Raw genomic sequence first — 24,150 nt, 5'->3', positions numbered from 1 at the left:
AGACAGTAAAGGGCAAAACACAATGCATTAGGACAGACACCTGCTCACATCAGTGAGTCTCAGCAGCAGTAGGACAGAGCGCATGAGTCACGTCACACAGATGTCCCTGAACAACAGGTGAAGTGATGCAGTCAGTGCACGGAGGTAAGAAAAGTTTACCCCCCGCTGCGGAGGAAATGAAGGACAGAGAGAAAAAGAGCTCAAATCCAAGGGAGGCGAGAAACTTAAAGATGAAGTGCTTAATTTCCTATATATACCTATAATACTGTGTCCTATCCCAGTTTCAAGGACAGATCAAATATATAAAAATATCCTAATGATGACTGTCTGCTAAGAAATCTTAACAGGTCTGTGTGGTGATACAAGTGATGCAGAAATTACACACTTCAGCTTTAAAAAAACATCTAAATGAAGTTGTGTTCTTACTGGTAACAGCGATGTTAATCTCTCCGGTTCGAGGGATAAGCTCATCGTCGGATTGGAGCTGTGATGAATTGGAATGCCGCAGAGGCTCCAGACTGATGCTGGTCTCAGAGGACAGGTCCATCAGTGCCGATCTCTGGCTGGACGTCTGGCTGCGGGACATCCGCTCCATGTCAAAAGCCATGTTGTCCACACAGGGCAGGTTCGGCTGTAAATAAATGAATATCTTCATCCAACTAATTCAATTTCATTTGATGATATTTAAGTTACAATTGTTTTTTATCCAATTAAAATGTACACAATATCTCACTAACATCAGAAATGTACCAAATTTAGAAGCATAAGAAGGGAAGCATTATTTGTGAAATGACCAGCAGAGGGCCTCATGACCAGCAGAGGGCAGTACTGGATAAAGAAACAACAACGCCAGGCTGGTTGGCCTGAAGAGATATTATGAACATCATTTGAACAGTCATAGTTCCTTGCATGGATACTATGATTACAAAGATAATAAAAATAAAAAGTATTAAATGTTTCATTTTCATTGTCAGCTGGACATTTTTTGAGGGGATGGCCTAGGGAAAATCCTGTGGAGCAATGCCGCCTCGGTTCCCCACAAGCCCCTATGATAGTATTTTGAAAACATTTTCATAAATTGCATAGCCTATTGGCCACAGACTTCATGTGCCTGTTGTTTTTGTATGACATTTACATTGGGGACAAAACAGTTCCCAGAAATCGGTTAATTCTGTCCCTTTGGGGACATTCCCCAAGGTAAATGATTCAAAACAAAAAAAAAAAGTTTTTCTTTCCTATTTTCTTCTAAAAACTTTGACGTTTAAAGCTAGGTTTATGATGGTCAAAGTCCGTTGACGGAAGTCATGCAACCCGGCGGCCATGTTTGCAATGCCCCTAGGCAGATATTAAAGTCATAGCAATTCCACAGTCCACCTACTTGAATGGGGAAAGGCAGATATAAAATCGCTGGCAAAAATCACAATTTAACAGCATATTTTCCGATCAATGATTAAACATGACATGAACTGTATCATAACTTTGGTGCGCACAGGCTGGCAAGAGCCTTACGAGAGCCCCGCCCCAGAGAATCCTCAGTCTTTATTGATTGAAAATCACTTTTAAACGCGCAGGGTACCCATTGGTGTCGTTTTTCGATGTGCAGGGCTCGCAAATTTTACCGTCATTATGAAATTGTATATAATTTGCATTGATGATGTGTCAGGGTTTATTTCAGTTTAACGGCCAGGATAATTGCGTTTACACAGGCCTCTCAAGCTTCAACAAAAGTTTGGAGTGAGATCACATTTGTTAGTAGCAGAGCAGTTCAAAGTTTCATCAGCGGCCCCTCAGCCCCACCCACATTCCTCAAGGTTTTTTAGCTGTTAAATTTGACTATTGTAACAATTGACTGGTACAAGTAAAAGTTATAGCCTACAAATTGGTAAATCCGGTAAAAGATAAATGGCTCCCATAGTATTTATTTTCCATACTAGGGCAGTAAATGGGCGATGAGATCTTTTTGGTTTCTGACATTCTTCCAAATATCTGTCTTTGTGTTTAGCAGAACAAATACATTTAAACAGGTTTGAAACAATCTGAGGGAAAGTAAATTATTACATTATTTGGTGAACTGTCCTTTAAAGGCTGATGCTGACGTCTTTGAGTCCGAGGAGCATATGATCACACGTTATAAATATAAAAAACAGGCACTGCAAGATATTAAAAAAAGCATAAAAATGCTTTGGGTATTGCAATTGCAATTATGATTGTCCATTAACATGGTTTTTGTATATGTCATACAAATTGTTTGAGTGATTATATTGCAGTTTTTGCATTAATAAATCTTCACATTGTCTCTTAGCAGCATAAACAAGAAACGGTTATTTACACAGGAGAGAAACAGAAAGCGTATGAAAAAGGTCATCAACTTCATAAAGGATGAAAGGTATGAGAGGCCGTTCAAGACAAACTCCCATTATAATAAATGAGTCAGACTGATCGTATCTGCTCTCCGTGAGCGTACCCCGACAAAACTCTTCTACGCCGGTGACTCATCTAAACTTCTGATTGGTCATTACGTTCATGCGCTGTCTGCAAGTGGTTGTGATGCTCAGTGCACTGAATACGGAAAAAAATATTTGATGCACCATGATCGGACACGAACGTAAAGCTGTTACGGACACGTTTCGTTCCTCTTCACATTTCAATTGCTTCGTCTGTTAACTGCATAAAGCCGGACGAGTTATCTATTGTTTTTGTGTCTCACGGTGAATGCGTGAGAGACCTGGTTAACGTGACGCTATTCCTGCAGTTTGAGCAAGTAATGTAACATTTCATTTATCAGCGACGCAGTTCTCCGCTCGTCTAAATATGAACTGCCATTATATTTGCTTATAATTCAGCACGTCCGTAAACCTCAAAGGTATTGAAGTGAATGAGCTAAGACTGTGTCACACACAAAAAAGTTAAACAGAAAAATATCTGGAGCTGACTTGAATATCGCATTAAATTTGATAATTGGCTGTTGTGTGGTGTAGGGGCAGGGTGGACGCAGAGACTCCGTTCTCTGCAATGGAACAGTATTTTCACAGCAACGGCGGTTCACAGATCCTCTCTCTCAACGGCTCTGGGTGGAGACGGGGTGGGCAAAGCTTCTGATAAGGTGCTTGAAGGTTCTGATTTCATCACTCTACAGGAGGAAGGAAGCATTATTTCAATTTGAGCACATCTGTATATGTACTCACCATAACTCCCAGTGCTTTAAGGATGTTGAGTTTACACATAGGGCAGGTGCAGTGCTCATTTAGCCATGGATCCACACACATTTTATGGAAGACGTGCCTGAAGAGAGAACATTATGACATTTAATATTCATAAAACAAGAACCCATTATCTCATTTGTTAACACTAACATAAACCTCACCTACATCACAATCTTTATTATGCTATATTTGGTTAAAACCATAATATCCATAAGCATTCTAAAATTATTTTTAACCAACATCCATGTTCAATTATGCAAAATCCTTTCATTTCTCCACGGAAACAATGAATATTTTAAACTGCTCTGAGAACATTGGTTTAAGAAGTGCATTACACATTCACATTACAACTAGAGACAGAGTAAGCGATGCAGATTACAAGCAAGAAGCTGGTGGCATGAGCTTTCACAGAGCGCTTTTGAGTCTCTTCTCCTCCTCGTATCCGGCTGCCACACAATCTGAGCTGTGTTCACTGCAGGAAAGACCCTGAGCTCTCAGCGGCGGAAACCCTCTTCATAACGGAGTTTCTCTGCACAAGCCCGCCATTGTGGCTCTTGCTAGAAACAAGGCGGCCATTGTGGCTCTGGAGAATTTGGAGACGGTCAGATGGTGAAAAGTGAGGGTATTATGGACCCACAGCAAAAGGTGTGGGCACTACATGGATTTTTAACAACACCCAAGGTTTCGGGAATGTTTTGATAGGATAGCAATACTGTAACACTCAATAAACGTAACATTGGTAAGAGCTTAATGCACTCAAGAGTGGCAGGTATAAAGGCATAACTCAATATTGTTTTTCTAAATTTGCCCTAAAGTAACAGTTTCGGTAACAATCAACTTGAGATGTCTTACATCAGTTTAGGGATTGAATAAAAAGAGTAACCTCTCCTTAGAAAGACATAGAAAGATTTTCTGTTTTGGACCTTATTTAGTAGAAATATTACAAATCAGATCTGTATGAATCATACCTGTAAATAACGTGACAGCAGTGAATTTCGAACGCTAAGGCCCCTTAAAAGTTTGCTCATTAATATCATTAATGCCTTTGTGACAACCAAATGCAATTACATTTGTTAGTTATTCAGCCATTTCATCAGTAATATCAGCTTTTTCTTATACACCCCCTGGCATTACATCAAGAAGCACTTATGTAGACTAGTATAGACCACTTCGGGTGACGTAAACAAAACTAGTCCAACGGTGGTCCAGAAGAACGTACTGTTTTAGTTTTAAACACTACACAAACATTTGAACAAAACACAACCATTAAAACATGAATAACCGAATCAAAATGTCAAACACTATACTTTAAAGACTTAACTACTGTATATATGTACGATTTTAACAATAATAAAATGAATCCGGACGCGATGTTTACATCTTGTGAATTGGTCTATACATGAGAGGTCGATCCTGACATTTTTTGTTCTTAGCCGTTAAAAAGAGCACATATCTTAATAATACTGTATGTCATTCAGTCAACTTATTTTTCTTGCTTTTAAAAACTGTTACATTCCTGCTCTCTCCTCTAGTTCTACTACGCACACAACCGGGCAGGAGAGTTCTTGGAGCACAACTGCAGCAATGCATTTAAGAAAGGTTATCTAAGGATGTCATGCAATGCTATAAGTGCCTCGGCCACGCTGTGATTTGTGGGCACTGAATGGAAGCTATGATCCTATAGCCAGGCGAGAGTGCCAACAAACTTCAACAAAGCTTTATTTGCTTTGATGGAGAACACACAAACAAGGGTCAAATGAATTAATGATGAGTGTGCTTACAACACAAAGACTACTAAAGAGATCAAAGTGAAGCAGATTACAGCTCCGTGTGGGCTTAATCTTTGTAATATTTCACATGTGCTTTGCAGTCAGACAAGGTGTTGCATAACATGCATCTCATGGTTAGAGAGGTCATAAAGTGAGGGTCGCACCCAAAGGAAAGGTATAGGAGAAACAGGGAAGATAATGCGCTGGGACGTAAATTGAATGGTGAACGCTGGGTCAAGTGCGCTACCATTACTTATGCTATGAGTTATTGATTGTGGCTGGGGAGCCTCTCATGCTTAGAGAGCACAGGTACTTATGGGGTATACAGCAATGAGATAAGGACATGTTAAAGTTAGGATTCTGATGTACAGTATGTATCACATGCTTACATACGTTCTGGCAAAGAGAGCATGAAGCCAACATCTAGTGTACGAAATTTTGCGGAATATAGCATGGAGGTTGTGAATTGCAACCAATGGCTTACTCCACCCTTCCCTCTCGAAGCACTACGGTTGCTTACACAGAACAAAGATGTCGTCACACTTTAGCTTCTATGCCCAATGAGATATTGTAATGAAACACGCTTTGTATTGCAGTTTGTCCGTTTAGGGCTACTGTAGAAACAACATGGCAGATTCCATGTAAGGGGACCAGTGGTGTATGTAGATAGAAATAGATCATTCTAAGGTAATACAAACATTACGCTTCATTAAGTAAGCCTCTAAAGACATAGTTATGTATATTATATTGCATTTCTGTCAATAGATCCTATTGGACCTTTAATATGACCCTGTTTAAAGTGCGTCTTTTGTGCACATTTACCATCACCAAAACAAAACCACAAGTACATTTTATTAACACTTTCTCACCTGCCATTGGCCAATAAAAAAGAAGGTCCTGCCAGAATTCCCGCCATCCATAACCGTTCTTCAAAATCGGCTATTTCTGCTAACAATATCAAGACCCATTTAACATAAACTTACTGAAGACTAAATAAAGTCCCACCCTACAGCTGATCTTTTTTCATATGCATCATTTTCTATGTTCTGTCATTCACATTCATGCAGTACAAATTTACTCCCTTCTGTCTACCGAATTCCATGTCGCTTCAGAACTAAACAAGCTTTGAATATTCCTTGCTGAGTATTCATACATATTGTATGACTATTGTATAGTGTACATCGGGTTACACTGGTATCTGAATGACCTCATAAAATCACTAACAGAGCAGGCTTTTTATTTCCTGTGTTGGTGTATTTCCAATTTTCATACAAGCGAATGGCTTAAAGTGAGCGTCACTTTTTTCAGACAAACAAAAAAAACACTGGACACACCCCTGAGTGCAACACGAGTCGTCAATATTCTGAGGGATCTCATTCCCCAAAAGAGAAGAGGTGTAAATATTCCCGCTTCTGCTAAATTGCTTCATCATAGTTTAGAGTACACTAGCGTGCAGATTACCCCAAAACCAACAGAAATGCCAGAACTAACAATGAAAGCCACAGAACGTTCATGCATGGTAAGATTGAGGCTGTCATCATGACTAAGAGCTTCAGAGGGGTGAGCTGCTGCATGCCAGTAGCAGGAACTGGCTTATGAGAGTGTTATTTGATCTAACAGGAGTTAGGGAGTGATTCAGCCGTACATAGAGAACCAGAGAGAACAATGCAATTAACCAGCCTCAGGATTACCGTTGTACTGCTACCGTACAGTACAGTCTACATAGAGAAAGAAAGAGGGAGAGAGGTGTGGGCGGGTGGGTCTTTGTGCAATAAGGATGACAAAAATAATGTTATTGCTGTGAAACGGTAGATTTAATGCAGAATTAACAGATACTGCATGAGATAAGGCTACACAATAATATACTTATGTGAACCATGCTATATGACTGTATATTGTCAATCTTTAGTGTAAATGTGGTTGTAACGTGAGCAAAAATCTTTCCGGCAATACTATTGAGCAGCACTACAGCAAGATAAATAATTTTTTACCCAAATTGTAAGTTTGCAGGGTGATTTAAAGGTAATGTGATTAAAACAAGGGCAATGTGAAATAAAGGCAACATGGCTTCCTATGGTACAGTATTGTCATGCATGCAAAGCCAAGTTTGATTTAAGAAGAAATGAACCAGTTAATTTATTGAATCGGTCAAAAATAATTCAACAGTTCATCTGAATAGTTACTGTATGAATTAACATCTAAGTAAACTCGACGTGATAATTATGAAAAAGCAGTCTTAAAAAATAAAAAGATACCTGAAATAATATTGTTTTGTACAAAATGTAATTAGGACCAATTTATGGAGGAGGCTACAACAACAATCCAAACTAATGTGGGGCATATGCGTTTTAGATTGTGTGTTTGCTGTAAGATGATCCGCAGAATTACCGGCCAGACTTCCAGCTGTGTGACCGGCTCAGACCCAGCAGATGGTGTCGGAAGCTGTCGGTAAGGGCATGTTTATGTATTTGCTTGTGTACATATGTCTCGTCCCTTCACTGTATTGTGTGTGAATAGCGTGTCTGTGTATGTAAGTAAAAATGTGCGTACGTTTTTGTGTCGGCTGCCGAGAGGTCACTGGAAGATGACGCTTCTAAAAATAAGCAGGGCCGGTCTGACAGGGCCTGTGAATCACAGTCACAGCAGTGCCATATTTCCGCAACAAAGTCACAACAGCACGTGACCTCGGATCTTTCTCTCTCACTCTCTACAAATGTCCTTCGACCATTTATGTCAAACTCGAGGTGGGAAACAGACTGCACCGGGCAATGCTAAATAAATCCTTGCTTATGGTTTATAAATTATGGCTTGTGGATAATTGCCCTATATTTTCTGCTATGCTAACTATGTTACAGGTGGTACATTTCATGGAGGAGTAAAAGTTAAATTGAAATCAATTCAGGGTGATAAAGGTCATAATCCAGTCGGATGCCTCCAAAACAAATTGATCGCCAACCTTAAGAGGTCAAAGAAAATGTAATTAAGGCTGTTTTATTGACTATTAATTTTCTATGAACGTCTGACTACACATTAATCCTTTCTATAAAAAAACATTTATATATATCGGTTTAAAATGAAATGGCACACAATGTGTACTATGTTCATGGAAAAGGCCAAACACATTGACTAGCAAACACATAAACTTACTTGCACGGTAAGATGCGGACCACATCATTTAGCTGGTAACCTTCAATGCACACTGCACAATGATTGAAATCTGGTTCTGTTTCCTGCAAAACATGAACAAGACAAAAAATAAAGTCGAGGCTTTCAAACAGTTTATGCAACATTATTATTTGTAGCTAAAAGACCCAAATGAAAGCAAAAAAGAGCATCATTAGGCCACACCTTCGGAATTCATAATAAAAGGAATAGTTTAACCAAAATGAAACTTCTGTCATCATTTACTCTTGTCATTTCACACCTGTATGCCTTTCTTTCTTCTGCAGACCCAAAAGAAGATATTGAGAAAGTTGGTAACCAAACAGCGGCGGCACCCATTGACTTTCATTGTGCAGACACAAAACCAATGCAAGTGAATGAGTGCCATCACTGTTCAACGTTCTTCAAAATATCTTCTTTTGTGTTGTGCAGAAGAAAGAAAGTCATAAAGGTTTGAAATGACAAGAGGGTCAGTAGGCTAAATGATGACAGAATTTTAATTTTTTGGGTGAACTATCACTTTAATAAACTATGAATAGCAAAATTCTATCAAATTGAAGGTATTTCACAATAACTGACAAATTCCCAAATTCATCTCACAGTATTAACATAATAAACATAATGGACTCCCTTTAGGAGTCCTGGATGCTCATTGTCTTCTTGACAATATATTTCTTATAAAATATGAATGCTGGCCTTATGGCACATATCTGTGAGAAAAAGGTAATAAAGCAGGTGTGACTTTCTCTTTTAATGCTGTGAATTGCCTTGAACACCTGCATTCACTCCATCCATATTGATTTGATCTTTTGACCTCGCCCTTCTATTCATCTCATCCGGCTATTCTCAAGTGCACCATTTACGCTTCAGTTAAAAAGCCTGTGTGCTTGCTTAGAAACTACATAGTCAACTAAATTCTCCAAACAGATGACTTTAAAGTGATTCAACTAATGTGAAATCGAACCGCTAAGGATGTAGTAAAACATGACAAACTAACTGCGATTTACTGTAAACGATCATAAAAGGATTATCATAGACTCATGTTTTGGGGAAATAAAAGCAGTGTGATCTGGCTGTATACATACAAAGAATGTCACACTGCCTATGACTAGTAAAGTAGCATGCCATTCCAAACATACTATCTGTATTTTGTGTCAAATAATATACATAAAATACATAGATCTCAAATATTCTCTGTTTTATTTCTATTTATAGTCCAGGTTCAGTCAGTGATAGAGAGTTTAATAAACTCTTGAACTCCCCCAACTTTGGGAAGCTGCTTTTTCACAGTGTATTTAGTGCACGGGTGACTGAGCGAGAGAGTCATCCTTCAGGAGATTTACTAGATACAATGTGTCAAAGATGTCTCTGTGGCTCTGCTTTCAGCTCATCTGTCACTCGAGTGACCTCTGAGGTCAGGCTGAATCAAATCTCGGCACCGCAGAGGAAATCTTGCCTACTGGTAGGGGTGACTAGTGACTATCATCTTTATTTTCAACCATTTCATAAAAATGTTTAAAGTGATTCCTACAAATCCTCCAGCATCAGTGTATATGTCCTTGTCTTGTTGAGGGATACAACTAGCCAGTTTATGTGGCAGAATGATCGGTATTGTTTCACACTGAAGAGAGTTCATTTTGCAATAACAACCGGTTGGATGTATTATTCCACTTATTACACAGATACTTGCTACATGAGTAAATTATTGGACACAATTATAACATAAATGACCGATTTCTCAGATGAGGCTTAAGACTAGTCCTAGACTAAAATGTGAGTTTGAGCTGTCTTAACTGGAAATAAATTGCCCTGAAATATCTTAAAATATGTCATTGCCGTTGTTTTGTGTCAAGATGCACACCAGTAATATTCTAATCTAACATATTTTAATAAAAGCGACTTAAATAACCTAATTCTACGAAGGCATAGACCTGGCTTTAGCTAAGCCTTGTCTGTGAAACCGGGCCCTTCAGACAAAACATTTCCAATCGTGTTTTAGCCAAGTTCAAGATGTGAAGACAAACATGAAATTTTGTATTCATTGGTGAATATTTCTTTATATACAGTATGTCACTATTTAGGCATTTTTATATTCATATATTTGTTAGTAAATTATTTGTAAGGTCAATGCAAACTCATAGCACCTGCTTAACCCTGTGTTACCACTTATCAGTTTTAGCAGTTGTATAGCAACACTGTCTCTAAACATGTAAAGTAACTAATCCTTTGGATTGAAAATATACACTAAAGGTCCAGTGTATGATATTTAGCAGCTTCTAGTGGTCAGGTATGTATTGCAACCAACGGCCCACTCCATCTCTCCCTTTCAAAACACTACAGCGGCTCTCACAGCACTAAGATGTCACATTTCCGCTTTGCCGAAGGAGATAATGTATTAGCGAAATGCATTCTGTAGAGCAGATTGTCCGTTTAGGACTATCGTAGAAAAAAACATGACAAATTCCACTTAAGGGTATGTAGATAGAAATAGCTCATTCTAGGGTAATAAAAACTTTACACTTCATTTATCCACCTTATTTTTGAACGTGGAAGTAAACAATGTGATGTACCTTCTTTTTGTCACGAGACTTCTGTTTTAATGGCCGGCCGGTGGAAGAAAATGGAAGTGGTGTCGAGATAGCACGCTCATAACACTATTAAAAACAGCTCTGATGAATATTTTTCATACCTGCGATGTATCATATAAAGATATATTCAATCATTTCGTATTTTCTCTCGGATTTGACGGGTCTTCGATGCACAACTATAAAAGCACAGAGATGTAAATTAAGTTACCATTAACTTAGATGCACAGTGGGAAAGTCGATCGAAATTTGTACACGACATAGAGCACGAATTCTTGTTTTTAAAAGCAGATGTGAATCCACTGGATCCTTACAACTAATAACAGAAGAATGGAGACGGCTGGTTGCTCTTGTATCGCAGGTCTCCACCGAGCTGGAGCATCCATCACAACTACATTGCAACATGGCCTGGTAAACTGTTTAGCGTCTTCACAAAATGTAAATGTGATGCCAAATTAATGAAAATGTGATGTCCTGTAACTGTTAATTTAGTCAGTGTTTGCTTTAGTCAGTTAAGTTTTAAACTTCTAAATACATATAAAAAACAGCTACTGTACACTTTAACTGCAACTAATCTTATTATACCCATTATACCACTATTTGCATACTGTTTATTTAGTTGTGCTAAATATGTTTTGTTTACATATAATCTATGATACATAATAATGATGTTTTTCTACATTTAGTGTCACTCTCGCCATAAATGCCTGCCTTTGAACGATGTTTATTAGTTATTGTAGTCAAGAAGGTAAATTGTCCAGGAGAAAGGACATCAAATAGGCTTAAATAGTGAAAAATGTACGCAAAACATAGGATGCGTGACATCCAGATTCAGCTCTGGTGCATGTATTAAGGTTAAAACAAATGTTTTGTAGAAATTTGTATGCGTTTGTACCGGCTATTATGGCAACCTCTAACTGCATGCATTAAGCTTGTACCTTTTGGGTTCCATAATAAATATTAACTTGCCAGTAAAACAGCACACTGGACTCACTCGCAATACGACTGCCATTAGCTATAGTGGCTCACCAGAAGTCTAAACACAAACAGGTCAAAGATAGCGGCGCCCACATTTACGTCAAAAATAAGATGGATACACCTCTGAAGACATATATATATATATATATATATATATTATATTGCATTTCTGTCTATAGATCCTCCAAAACCTTACACACATTACCTTTAATGTTATAATATTCTAACAGTTTTGGCAATAAAATCTAAACAAATCTACAAGTAATATTCCATGCCCATGTATTTATTTATGGCCCAGGATAATGTAAAGTCGGTTATCAAAATCACAAGCTGTACACCAACCGTACATTATGCTCATACTTATATCTCCACTTGCAGGCAGCACATCATTCAGTCAGCTATAAGCAGACCGCCCACTGCGTGAAGCCATTTAGAATGTGACAAAAACCCCTCCTAGGTTTTATATCACACCCTGCCCCCGTTCTTCCTGGAAGTACCTTCTCTACTCTCGATGCTATTTCCATCACCTGGCAGTGTCCAGTCTACTCTGCATGGTCAAGGTCAGGTTTTGGTGAGCGGTGTACGGTTTCTAATGGGCCCCTTTCAGCACGAGAGTCATCGACTGTGGTCCAGCCCGTCCCTGCAGAGGGACCGAGGCCAATACTCAGAGGCTGAGAGGCTACGGCGATGAAGCTTAAGGGTGTATGAAGGATGCTTCGGTGCAGGTGAACGCACCGTACCTGATCAAACAAGACGATATTATCCAACTTTAAAATGGGCTGGGTAATTATGAAAGGGCGCAGATTATATCCGCTCGGCATGACTTCCCTTAGATGAAAGGTTTCAATTACTTGCAGCACTCCTCTAAGGCCAGTGATGTTTTATTCATGGCTGATGCGAGCTGACCTTGACTGGGCTATGATATGCACTGACTGGCATGGCTCCACCCCCTTCACCTTTTTGGTGTAGTACACAAAGTATGATTGTTTAGAATGGTTATGTTTGTTTGGAATCAGAAAGAAATCGAAGACTTTGTGTCTTTATGGTTAGGCGTGTCTTTATGGTATTTCTAATTGCAGCATCAGTCATTATTGTATATTGTTGGATTTCTTTTCATAGCTGATAACTTTGTAATTGAAATAGTACGCTGTTATAAAAGCATGATGCAAAAGGCAGTCGTGCTCCGAGTACAGATGCATTATGAATGAAGAAATTAATAAGAGTATAAGAGGTAACCCTGCTGCTTACTATATCACCGATCATTACAGAAAAAGTAAACAAGCCATGACGTCAGCCTTACCTTGTCCCCTCTTTTTACTGTCCTGGTAGTCAGCTTGCTAATGGCCTTTTTGGCAGCATCTCCCAGCCGTCGCTATAGTAACAAAAGACGAAAGGGGAAAGCAATTCACAAAATTTTAGATTTGCGGCTTGATTTAATGAAACAGAAAATTAAAATGACTGAACAAAGTGGGAAAATCACAAATCAGGAACTAGACAACAGGGAAAACATCACTGATAATAGTGCCGCAGCTGTAATGGTAAAAAAAGCATACAGCAAACAGAATGTTTATCGGGATTATATAAGGCAAATGAGACAGAGTCAATAAAAGACTAACAGAGAAGGCCATAAATAAATACTCTGAGTGCAGTCTGTGATGAGCCGTTCATTGTCTATGTGTGTGTATAGGTTTGTTATAAGATGTCCCCTGTCTTCATGCTGCCCGTTTATTGCTTAATAAACAGCAAACTGATTTACTGCCGGCAGTCTGAAGAAAAAAGCCAAAGGGCCAACAGGGGCCAGAGGATTTGCATTAGCGAAAGTGTGTACGTGCATGTACTTGTTTGAGTGTGTTTGTAAAGGCCTCAAAATGTCCTCTCAAAACCTTTTAAAACTGACTCGTGAGAATGGTCTTCACAAGTAAAAAGGACAATAAATCATGCAAATAATGTCTTCTTTATTAAAATCCTAAAACACTAACGACTGTGCACAGGGATCTGGTGTTAACCTGTAGTAAACAGAGTTGGCTTCAAGCGTACTTCAAGAGTTAGCTTCAAGTATGTGTATGTACAGTGGGGTTTCAAAGTCAGGATAGAAGTGAAATCTGAGTGAATATTTGGCATGCCCAAATGAGCTGGCATAGACATGTCGAACCTGATGATTCAAGTTATCTTAGAATGATTTGACAACGTGCCAATAGACCATCTTGTGTGCCTCAATGCAGGCAAAGACATTTGACCTTTAGTAAACAGAACTTAACACGGTTGGCAGCATAAATTTGCTTGCATTTGTTTAGTGTCCTAGAAATGTGCAGAATCTTAAATACTCCCTATTTTACAACAATATTTTTCTGTGTTTATTTTCAGGTTTCAATTATATTTTAAACCATGCATTTTAATGTGTTTTTAATGTGTGTGTTATCCTATACAATGAGTCGGATATGCAAAGGGATTCTAAAAGTGTTTACATGCTTTCACAGCTTTTCTTCATCCCACATTGAACACACTGTAGATTGTAGGTTCATTCATTATATTGTGTCTGCTGTTACATGTTAACCAGATTTTAAAGGAACAATTCACCCAAATATTAAAGTTAATTTACTTATCCTTCAAATCTGTATAAATATCTTTGTTCTGATGAACACAGAGAAAGATATTTTGAAGAATGCTTATAACCTAACAGTTATTGGGCTTCATTGACTAACACAGTAGAATTTTCTTTTTTTATAAGTTTCTTCTTTCTGTTGAACAATAAAGATATTTTGAAGAATGTAATGAATGTATCTTTTGACTACCATTGTCATTTTTCCTACTATGGTAGGTTTAGTTATAAGCATTCTTCCAAATATCTTTCTCTGTGTTCAACAAAGACATGTATACAGATTCGGAACAACTCAAGGGTGAGTAAATGATGACCGAATTTTTATTTTGGGGTGAACTATCCCTTGTTACCAAGGTAAATGCAAACGTGAGATTCTGATTCAGACTTTACCAATAACATCGCTTTAAAAAGCACATACCAGTAGCTGTTACTACAGCCTTACGATTATAGTCCAGAACGTCAATATTTAATTCAAAGTCTGTTAAAAGACAAAGGGCAGATAGACATCAATGCCACAGGGAAATAATGTCTGTGTGTGTGCATGAGTGTGTGTAACCAGACGCTAAAGCAGGCACACACACACACACACACACACACACACAAAAAAAACTACATTAAGATTTCATGAGCTGGGAAGGCTGGGCCGTTTACTCCCTCGCATCTTTGGACACACAGGAAGTTCTTGAAGGTCAGATAAACCAGCCAAATTCCAGGGACGTCTTTGTTAGAAAAACCTGACAAAGTTCTGATGCAAGCTGCAATTTGCAGGATGCTAGTGCATTTGTGGGTATGTGTGTATTCAAAGGAACTGCAGAGGAACTCCAAAAGCTAAAGTGGTAAGGGTTTGTGTGCGTGAGTTGCGTAACACCTGACTGCGGTCTCGAGCGCTGGTGTCTCTGATCTTTTGGATGAAGTAAAAGATGAGCCACGCAGAGGAAATAATCATCAGTACGATGAAGGAGATGGAGACAAACACCAAGGATCCACGATTGATGTTCTTGGATGGACCTCGTGACCCCACCATCACTGACACCAGCACCGTCTGGTTCTTCTCCAGGAAGCCCAGAATCTCCTTTCCAAAAGACTCAGTGATCATCACCGCCACAATGTCCCCGGTGCCTGTGGAGAGAGGAGGAGGTAATGTGACATTAGTGGGATTAAAGGTTTGATTAGGCTATGCGATTACATGACGGCAAAATGTTGCGAGTAAATTACGTGCATTCGTGGACGTGACAAGGCGCGTGTACTTGGTCAGGTGACTTGCAGGGCGTAGTGTGGAGACAGGGGAGAAATGGATGCAGAGCAGGCAGACACTGAACTAGTGCCCAAATAAAATGCTACCTCTGTTATTTGCCGATATATTGGTTTCAGGATATCAGACACTGAGCAGAGAGAGGTACTGTGCAGAATTTGCCAGACTAAAGTTGTAAATAAAGTACTAAATAGAATGTTTTAAAAGGAGGATTCAATCAGTTGGTTGAGTAACAACAATTTAAAGTATCAACAAAAATTACAGAGGTTTAGGTTTTACAGAGTGAACCACACATTTATGTATGCAGTTTTTTTTCAAAAGAGTTACAAGTAAATGTTACAATCTGCTTACATGTCTATTTGTTGGAATTATTTTCCTAAAAATGTGTACATCCATATTTATGTTCTATTTGTTTAATTTGCCTGCACTGTTGAGACTATATATATTTTTAAGTTAATTTAATTTAATTTAGTAATGCAAAGATGTTACTGTTGTTAAATTTTATAACATTTTATTTTAATTTGAAAACTGTGCAATTCTAGTTCTTGTTGCTAGTTTGAACTGTATATCTGTTATGAGGTATGGACAGAACCCAAGCGCAGGCAGCAGTTTGCTAAATAATAAAACTTTATTTAAACAAAGACCCTCGATGGGGAAAACATGAACAAAAACAAGACACAAATAAAAACTAAAACTTCCCACAAGGGGGACAAAACAAACGAGGTAATAAGAATAATAAATAAACTAAGTCCACAAACTTGAGTCCAGGAAACAGGGTAATCCAAAACGAGGCAGGGTAGCAAAAGACAGACTAGGATCAGTAAATGTGCAAAATGAACCGACAAGAGACAGAGGGAAACTGGGGCTTGATAAAGGGAAACACTGACGAGGACTCATGACACAGGGAGAGTGGCGGCAGGTGACAAGAATGAAACACCAAAGGAAAGCTAACAGGAGGATTGCACGAGGCAGGTGAGGGGAATGAAACACTAAGGGAAAGATGGACCAGGGCTGGTGACAAGACTAACACTAATGGGCCGCTCACAGGGAAACAAGGGGGCGGGGCTAAAGGACACGACACCGGAGAGAGAGCATGGCATGACAAACCAAAACAATGCTCTTTCTCCACACAAAACACATGGGACTGACATGATCCTGCCACAAGACTCGAAAACCAAGACAAGGAGAGGCAGGATCATGACAGAGCCCCCGCCTTAAAGAACTCCTCCAGGAGTTCTTCAAAATCACACTAAACATGACAAGACTGACAGACAGGAGGACAGACACCATAAACACAGAACGGAACACACTAGGGGCAGGGCTGACATGACTAGAAAGGGATTGGGGTTGGACAATAAAATAAACATTAATGGGAAGGGGGGAGGTAGAATGGGTGGGACAAACTTGGGAACACTATAACTGGGTGGGGACTTAGGAGGGACAGTACCCTGCTTCCTAGAGCTGGGCAGAGGGGTGGGGTAGGAAGGCCTGGGCATGGTAGGGATACCTTTCTTGGAGTGGGAGGAACTAGAAGGGGAAGGGAAAGGCTGGGGCAAGTCCGACTGGACTGTAGGTTGGAGAGCCGGCTGAGACACCGGCTGGAGGGCCCTAACAGGAGGATTGCACGAGGCAGGTGAGGGGAATGAAACACTAAGGGAAAGATGGACCAGGGCTGGTGACAAGACTAACACTAATGGCCGCTAACAGGGAAAAAAGGGGGCGGGGCTAAAGGATGCAACACCGGAGAGAGAGAGCATGGCGTGACAAACCAAAACAATGCTCTTTCTCCACACAAAACACATGGGACTGACATGATCCTGCCACAAGACTCGAAAACCAAGACAAGGAGAGGCAGGATCATGACAATATCTCAATTGAGAAATAAAAATTTCAGCATTTTCCCTTATCTGTCTGTGCATTTTCCTAGATATCAACCAAGTTGACTCATTATACCCAGTTTATCGTAATCGCAATGGCACATCGCAATTTTTTTTTTAATGTGACATTTTCCTCAAAACGTGCAGCCCTATTCCAAACCTGTATAAATGTATTTGTTCTGTTGAACACAAAGAAAGATATTTAGCAAAATGTTAGCAACTGAGATTTCTGAGGCACCATCGACAGCCATTTAAAAAATAATTTGTATCAAAATATATTATTTTGTGTTCAACAGGCAAACATACAATATACAATAGCAGGCAATGGTGCCCCAGACATTTCAATTGCTTACATTCTTCCAAATATCTCTCATTGTGTTCAACCACACAAAATAAAAAACTGTTCTTCTGTTTATGTCTCTTTTTAGGACATAAACATTGTACAATATTAGTATGCAAGGCAACCTAATAACATGCAGCTCAAAGTGCTTCACAGGCCAGTTGGAAAATCTACTTTAGTAAATGGATTTTTCTAGAAAGAGATATTAAACCCCAAACTTACTCAGACACAGATCCATCTATATTTTGCTTTTATTTAGCAATTAATTACATCATCTCATAATACAGAAGCATTAATCTTGTCCAATCCAGTGCTCCCTATCTGACTAATTAAACATTCACACAAATGTCACAGAAAGCATGGCAACCCAAAACGAGAACAGACACTTCCATCCCCCACCAAGCAGTCGCACACAAACATGGTCATGCACTTTGTACACAATGCCCTGACACACAGATCTAGAGCTTAGGCTGTGGCCCAGACACTGATATAATACAGGCCCTTAGGGTTTGTAATAATGTTGGAACTGCATAGATGGAAACCTATTGCAGATCCGGCCAAGCCAGTGATCCAATCTCACCATATTTGGCTGCTGCGGTGCTTTATATAAAAGAAAACAAAAGCAGCTATGAATTCTGGTGCTGAACTTTTCATCTGGTCAAAATAACATTCATGGAAAGGTGAATCGGTATGACAGTAGGGTAATGTAACATCACCACCGCATAAACAGGATGAACAGGATATAACCGTGGAAAAAAATGAAAATAACATTTCAACATTATTTTCTGAATTTACTATTTATATGTGTTTAGGTCAAATTTAGATTTTAGTTTAACATTGTGACTACTAACAGGGTTCTATTTGCATTATTTGCATAATATGAAAACTGGAGAAACAGGTCATAATAGGTCATAATGCTTTCAGACCTCAAATACTGCAAAGAAAGTTTCATTTACTTTTAAACAATACAAACTTAAATCAAAATTTAAAACAAAGAAGTATAACCTCGATTTGTATCTGTTATCTGGTGTCCTGTCATGCTCTCAGTCTTTCAAATTGCTTTTGGATGACTTTATGTCACTCCCGAGGTTTCATTTTGTTAAAATTCAAGAGACACTGGACTTCAATGGCCACAACACATCTAGAAATATATTCGACGTTACAGTAGGTATTTTCATGTTTAACACAAAAATAAATATTTTGAAAGATTGTGTCAAACTGTATCTCGTATTACAATTCCAATTGTATGCAGCCAAACCTGAGACATATTATTACTTATCGCTCTGTGCTTGTGTCTTATAACATCACATAACACGACTTAACAGACTGTAACATCTCCTCTTTAAGGTAAAGTTCTTTGATGTACCACTGAGATGGAATAATGGAACATTAAATTGACTGCTACTTAGGCTCGACACTGCTGGGGTCTGCAAGGTCGCGGATTTACTTTCACAGCTTTGTAACAGCTAATAGCGCGGCAAGGCTGTGAAAGAATCACAAGAGACAGGTTATAAAAGACCCAATGAAGGGTGCAACATGGAGCTGCTGTTACTTAAAGCATGTAAAAAAAGAAATATGAAGCGTTGAGAAGCAATTCTTCTAATTCCTGAAAGCTTGGCACAGTTTGACAACTATAATAATACTACTGCTAATGGTTAGTGCGCACGCTCTTGACATGTTGAGCTGTGGTGCTCACATCTATCACTTTTGACTAGCTACATATTGATATTTGGCCATTTTAAGATAAGCAGACCAACTTTATACATACGAAATTGCAACTTGCTTTCTGTATATCAGCCACTGAAAAACTCATAAGCCATCCTCTTCTATCCACTGTAATACATTTTCATAACCGAGTTACTCTTAATATTAAATACATCCGTCATCGATCAAAACTCTGTGTTAAGTAGTTACAGTTAATGCAGTGGATTAAACTCCACATATGTCAAGCGTTTCTCTTGATGCGGCAAGTGGTTACCAGACATCCCCCGAATCTTACAGCCAACTCCTGAATGTCGCATGGGCACAAAGAGTGTTCGCAAAGAGTTCGAAAATGTCAGAGAATGTCATTGTGAACACCACTGGTGTCTTGTGTGTCAGACATCATGTTTATTCATGCATTTACACAAGTGTGATTATGCCGTCTACGTGCCGCTGTGAGTTTATATGGATCCGCCCTGGCGTACGTGAGCTTTGTGTGTATGCGCAGGTGTGAACAAGAGGCATTCGCCGTGCTGCCTGGCTCAGAAGGCAGTTTGTCAGCAGTAAAGATGATGGCAAGAACAGGACAGGAACAATTTGCTCCAGCAGTGACTGATGACGGCGCAACCATCACCGCGAGAAAACCAACATGCGTTTGTCATTATATACATTATACATAACTCACTTCCATTAAACCCACTGCATGCCAAGACAAGGTGGCCCTTATAGAAAACAGCTCATCTGAGTTTGATCGGGTGGGAGGCTGAGCTATCCGTACCGATATTGAACTTCAGAAGTTTGTTCAAATGTAATATTATATTTAATATAATTAAGTCATTTTATATTCCATAAAATTTTCAAACAAGTTCAAACAATCCACATAGGGAACAACTTTTTTCCAAAGTTGTCCAAAGATTAGGATGCAAATGTAAATAAATGCATTTATAACTGCTGAACTTAAAGCAGTTTAACCTTATAATGGCAATAAAAATCTCTTTAATTCATTGTGAATGTTCCTCAAGCAAATGTTAATTTATGCAAACATTGATCCGTGTTAAAGGGGAAACTCCCTCAAAGGTGGTCTTACATCAGCACATGATAGCAAAGGTGACTCGACCCTACAGACAGCGTGTGTGTATTGACATTCTGAATGTTAGATGTGCTCTACCTTTGATTGATTTGAAAACATATCTGATGTCATAATCACTTATCGCTTAAGAACAGAACATTTGTAGCTGGTGTTGATGCTATTTTAAAAGCGAGAGTTCTTTGAGTTACTGTAAAATATCCAGCTGTGACTGTCAAATCAGACAGCGCGCGTGACCTACATCTACAGACTCTGCTAGCAGGTGAAAGTAACATGCAAAGCATTGATGCACAAACGAAATTACTTTTGTAAAATTACAGTAGGATAACTGTGATAATTGCATGTCTTTCTACATACGAAAGCCCAAATAACATGCAAAATAATGACCATCTTCAGACAGGATTTCCAATCACCCTCCTCCCAATATTGGCCATTTATCCTGTTTGGGGGATGCTCAAATAGATAAAAATTGTTCGCCAGCATCTCATAGCCCCAGTGTCTGTGCTTTTTGGCAGAACCAAGAAACAAATGACCTTTTCACAGTTATTTACAGTCATTGCTGCATAATAATGTGAAAAAAGAACTGTGACGTTGATAACATTACACTTAAGCTCTTCACTCACATAGCCCACGTCTCAGTTTTGCTTGCATCTTTCTGGGTTGAGAACACACTTCGTCACACACCCAACCACACACTAACAAATACCCTTCACTTCCTGTGTGTGTACAAGATGCATGCATGTATCTAATGCAGCGATCTAAACGTGTAACTTCCTCATGGAACCCACATGAAAACTTTCTCGTACTGTAAATAAAAAAACACGAGAAACAGATGCCATGCTGCATAATTGTTCATGTGGTGAACGATCAATGACCTCGCTGGCATACAGAGGTTTTAATCCCATAGGTGGCAGGGGAAAAGGACCCTTTGAATAAGTCATGCACTCTGCTATATTTAAGCATCTCATCGATCCCGTTCTGATAGCGCTGCTGTGACTCACCATCTCTCCCTCCAACCCCCCATCTGCTTTATGCATCCTATCACGCTTCTTGAGAAGTTTGCCAACGTTAGGTTGCATCCTATGCGGCCTAGCATCCTAACCTTTGGCTGTGTGCCAAGCTAAAAGTGTGTGTGTGTGTGTGTAGACAGTGCACCTGCAGAGCAACAGTGATGGCTCTAGTGGATCAGTTCCAGCATGCGGCCATGTCCTTCACCATGTCTGAATGTCCTTAAACCAAACCTGTTTCCCAGTCACATCGTTTGCTGTCGCAGATTTATAGCCCTTATGACAAACTATGATATTAGACAGACTATATCTACTGTGATATGGACTTGGAGACTTTCCAGACTTAAAAAATATCAAATCATCTGCAAAAACATCCATGCAATAAAATGTAACAAATTCTATAAATTATCAATAAAAAGTGTAAAATGACAATCTGAATATTTTCTAAACATTTGCACAATTTATCATCAAAGGGAAACTTAGTAGGAAACATTTTAATGGTAATCAAAAGTGCCCCAGAACTGTTTGTTTTCCTACATTCCTCAAAATATCTTAATTTGTGTTCAACAGAGCCAAAATGTACTAAAATAAATCCCCTACTATGGCAGTCAATGGTGCTTCAGAACTGTTGGTTGCTAACAGTACTCCATCTCTCTTTGTGTTAAACCGAACAAAATGTTTGGAACAACTAAAGGGTGAGTAATTCATGACAGAATTTTTGGATGGAGTTACCCTTTAACAATCCATAAGGCATTTTGTGTAGCCTGATGCATCCTGGTGTGGTTACCTCATCTATGTGGTTAATTTTGCAACATTTAATGGACTGTAATGGACATGAAATCTACTGTGTCAGCTTTTGCTTTTACCCCAAATCCTTTTTTTGTTAAATTTTAGCTTAGCACAGCAACATTTTCACCCAGACTGTCTCATTTCCAGTGTACAGAACTCTTCTAGCGTAAGTGACGTATACACACTTCCACTTACATGCACAAAATGTGCGCATTCTTGGGCTTCCTATTTAGTCCTTCAGCAATTAATCTTTTCCAGATAATGTCTCCCACCGCATAAAAATCTGACACAAGACAGCAAATAGCATTACAACATCAAATCATAAAAAAGATGTATTGGGCTGTATGTACGTAGAAAAAATCATAGAGTAGAATGTAAGAGTCTTTCTACTCTTACAATAATGGCAAGTAGCTTGTGATTCCCGTCAGACAAACTTTGCTTGATTCTCTCGTGAAGTAGAGTTGCCTTGCAGTACACTTCCCTTTTATGTAAGGTAATTTTGAATCTGACTTTTCAAGCAGACACATCTAAAGGTTGACATGGTCATGTTTCTGCTCTTCAATGTTTTATTTCAAACCTGCCCCACCTCTTCCATTTGGATAAAAAATTAATTGGGACAGAGCTCAACAAGACCAATTTTTCCCAATGGTGTTGAAGGCTTTGCATTCCGATTAAGCCATCAGTGGGAGTATTAACAGATTATACGGCATCTAAATAACTGCAGTATCCAAGTAACCTTATACAGTGTTATTATTTATAAGAACAGAGATTATGGAGCTTACCTTCATGAGCCATGGTGACTGTGTCCTCTTTGGAGCCGTTATTGTAGATAACAACTGCTGAGGCATTGAATGCAGCCGCCTTCAGGATCTTCTCCTTGAAGGTGCACTTTCCTCTCTGCATTATGGCCACCCAGTGTGTGGTTTTCGGAGGCACTACAAACCGCGTGTATGGACAGCAGCCTTGCAGATCCACAGCTACAAAGAATAGAAAAAGAGTTCAGGTCATTTCTTCATTGCCTGTTCAGGTTTCTCCATGTTATTCCTCACCAGCTTAATTGATAAAAATGTTTTTATCAATATTAGTAAGCAATCCCAAGCAGAGATGGAATCTCGAGTCTGTGACTTGGACTCGAGTCGCACTTAAGTTGCCAAAACAGAGACTTGCAACTTGACTTGAACTCGTGGACAGCTGACTCAAGACTTGACTTGGACTTGTGACTCATGAGACTCGTAAAAAACACAAATCTTTTGGTAAAACAATTAATTCACATTCTTCCTTTACTACCCCACATACACCACATTTGTCAATTATTTCCCAATCCATTACGTTCTGGAGCAAATGTCACAACAATTAATCTCTAAACACAAATTCTGCATTATTATGTACACTCGCGATGCATCATTCTGGAGGACATGTTTTCATCATCAAAAAGTATTTTATAGTTATATAAACCAATAAAATATAGCCAATTCTTACTTTGGTAGCTCCTGTACTTTAAATCAGTGTTAATTGTATTGACGAAAACTGTTAAGAAAATTATTCGTTAATGAGTTGTTTTCACTGACGAAAGTGAGACGATAACTAAATAAAAATTCAACTTATAAAAACTAGACGAAAAAATACTTTTCCTACCTGGCAGACATCAGCTTGCGCGCATGTGCTACTTATATCATATAAGCGGTAGAGAGAAGGCTTTGGGTAAAGCAGAAGCACCGACATATACTCTGTGTCTACACAAGGTTTATAAAGCGTCTTATTTTCCATCACAATGGCCGGTAAAACGCTGCAAACGTGAAGC

The 24,150-nt window shown here is 39.0% G+C and overlaps 1 protein-coding gene across 4 annotated transcripts in view; it reads right to left on the bottom strand.

Moving 5' to 3' along the window:
- Positions 1 to 24,150, bottom strand: part of rnf130 (ring finger protein 130) — a 44,386-nt gene that overhangs the window by 6,446 nt on the left and 13,790 nt on the right. For all 4 annotated transcript variants that reach the window (XM_079480085.1, XM_079480083.1, XM_079480082.1 and 1 more), the window contains exons 3-8: positions 23,132 to 23,326; positions 15,165 to 15,415; positions 12,998 to 13,069; positions 8,120 to 8,202; positions 3,186 to 3,282; positions 427 to 631 (exon numbers count right to left, since the gene is read on the bottom strand). In XM_079480085.1, coding sequence (XP_079336211.1) covers positions 427 to 631; positions 3,186 to 3,282; positions 8,120 to 8,202; positions 12,998 to 13,069; positions 15,165 to 15,415; positions 23,132 to 23,326 — 903 coding nt within the window. The remainder of the gene's footprint in view (positions 1 to 426; positions 632 to 3,185; positions 3,283 to 8,119; positions 8,203 to 12,997; positions 13,070 to 15,164; positions 15,416 to 23,131; positions 23,327 to 24,150) is intronic.

This window comes from Barbatula barbatula (genome assembly GCF_947034865.1).
Source record: "Barbatula barbatula genome assembly, chromosome: 18".
NCBI classification, from domain to species: domain Eukaryota; kingdom Metazoa; phylum Chordata; class Actinopteri; order Cypriniformes; family Nemacheilidae; genus Barbatula; species Barbatula barbatula.
Note: the sequence above shows the minus strand (reverse complement) of the source record. Positions and strands in the feature narration are given on the sequence as shown.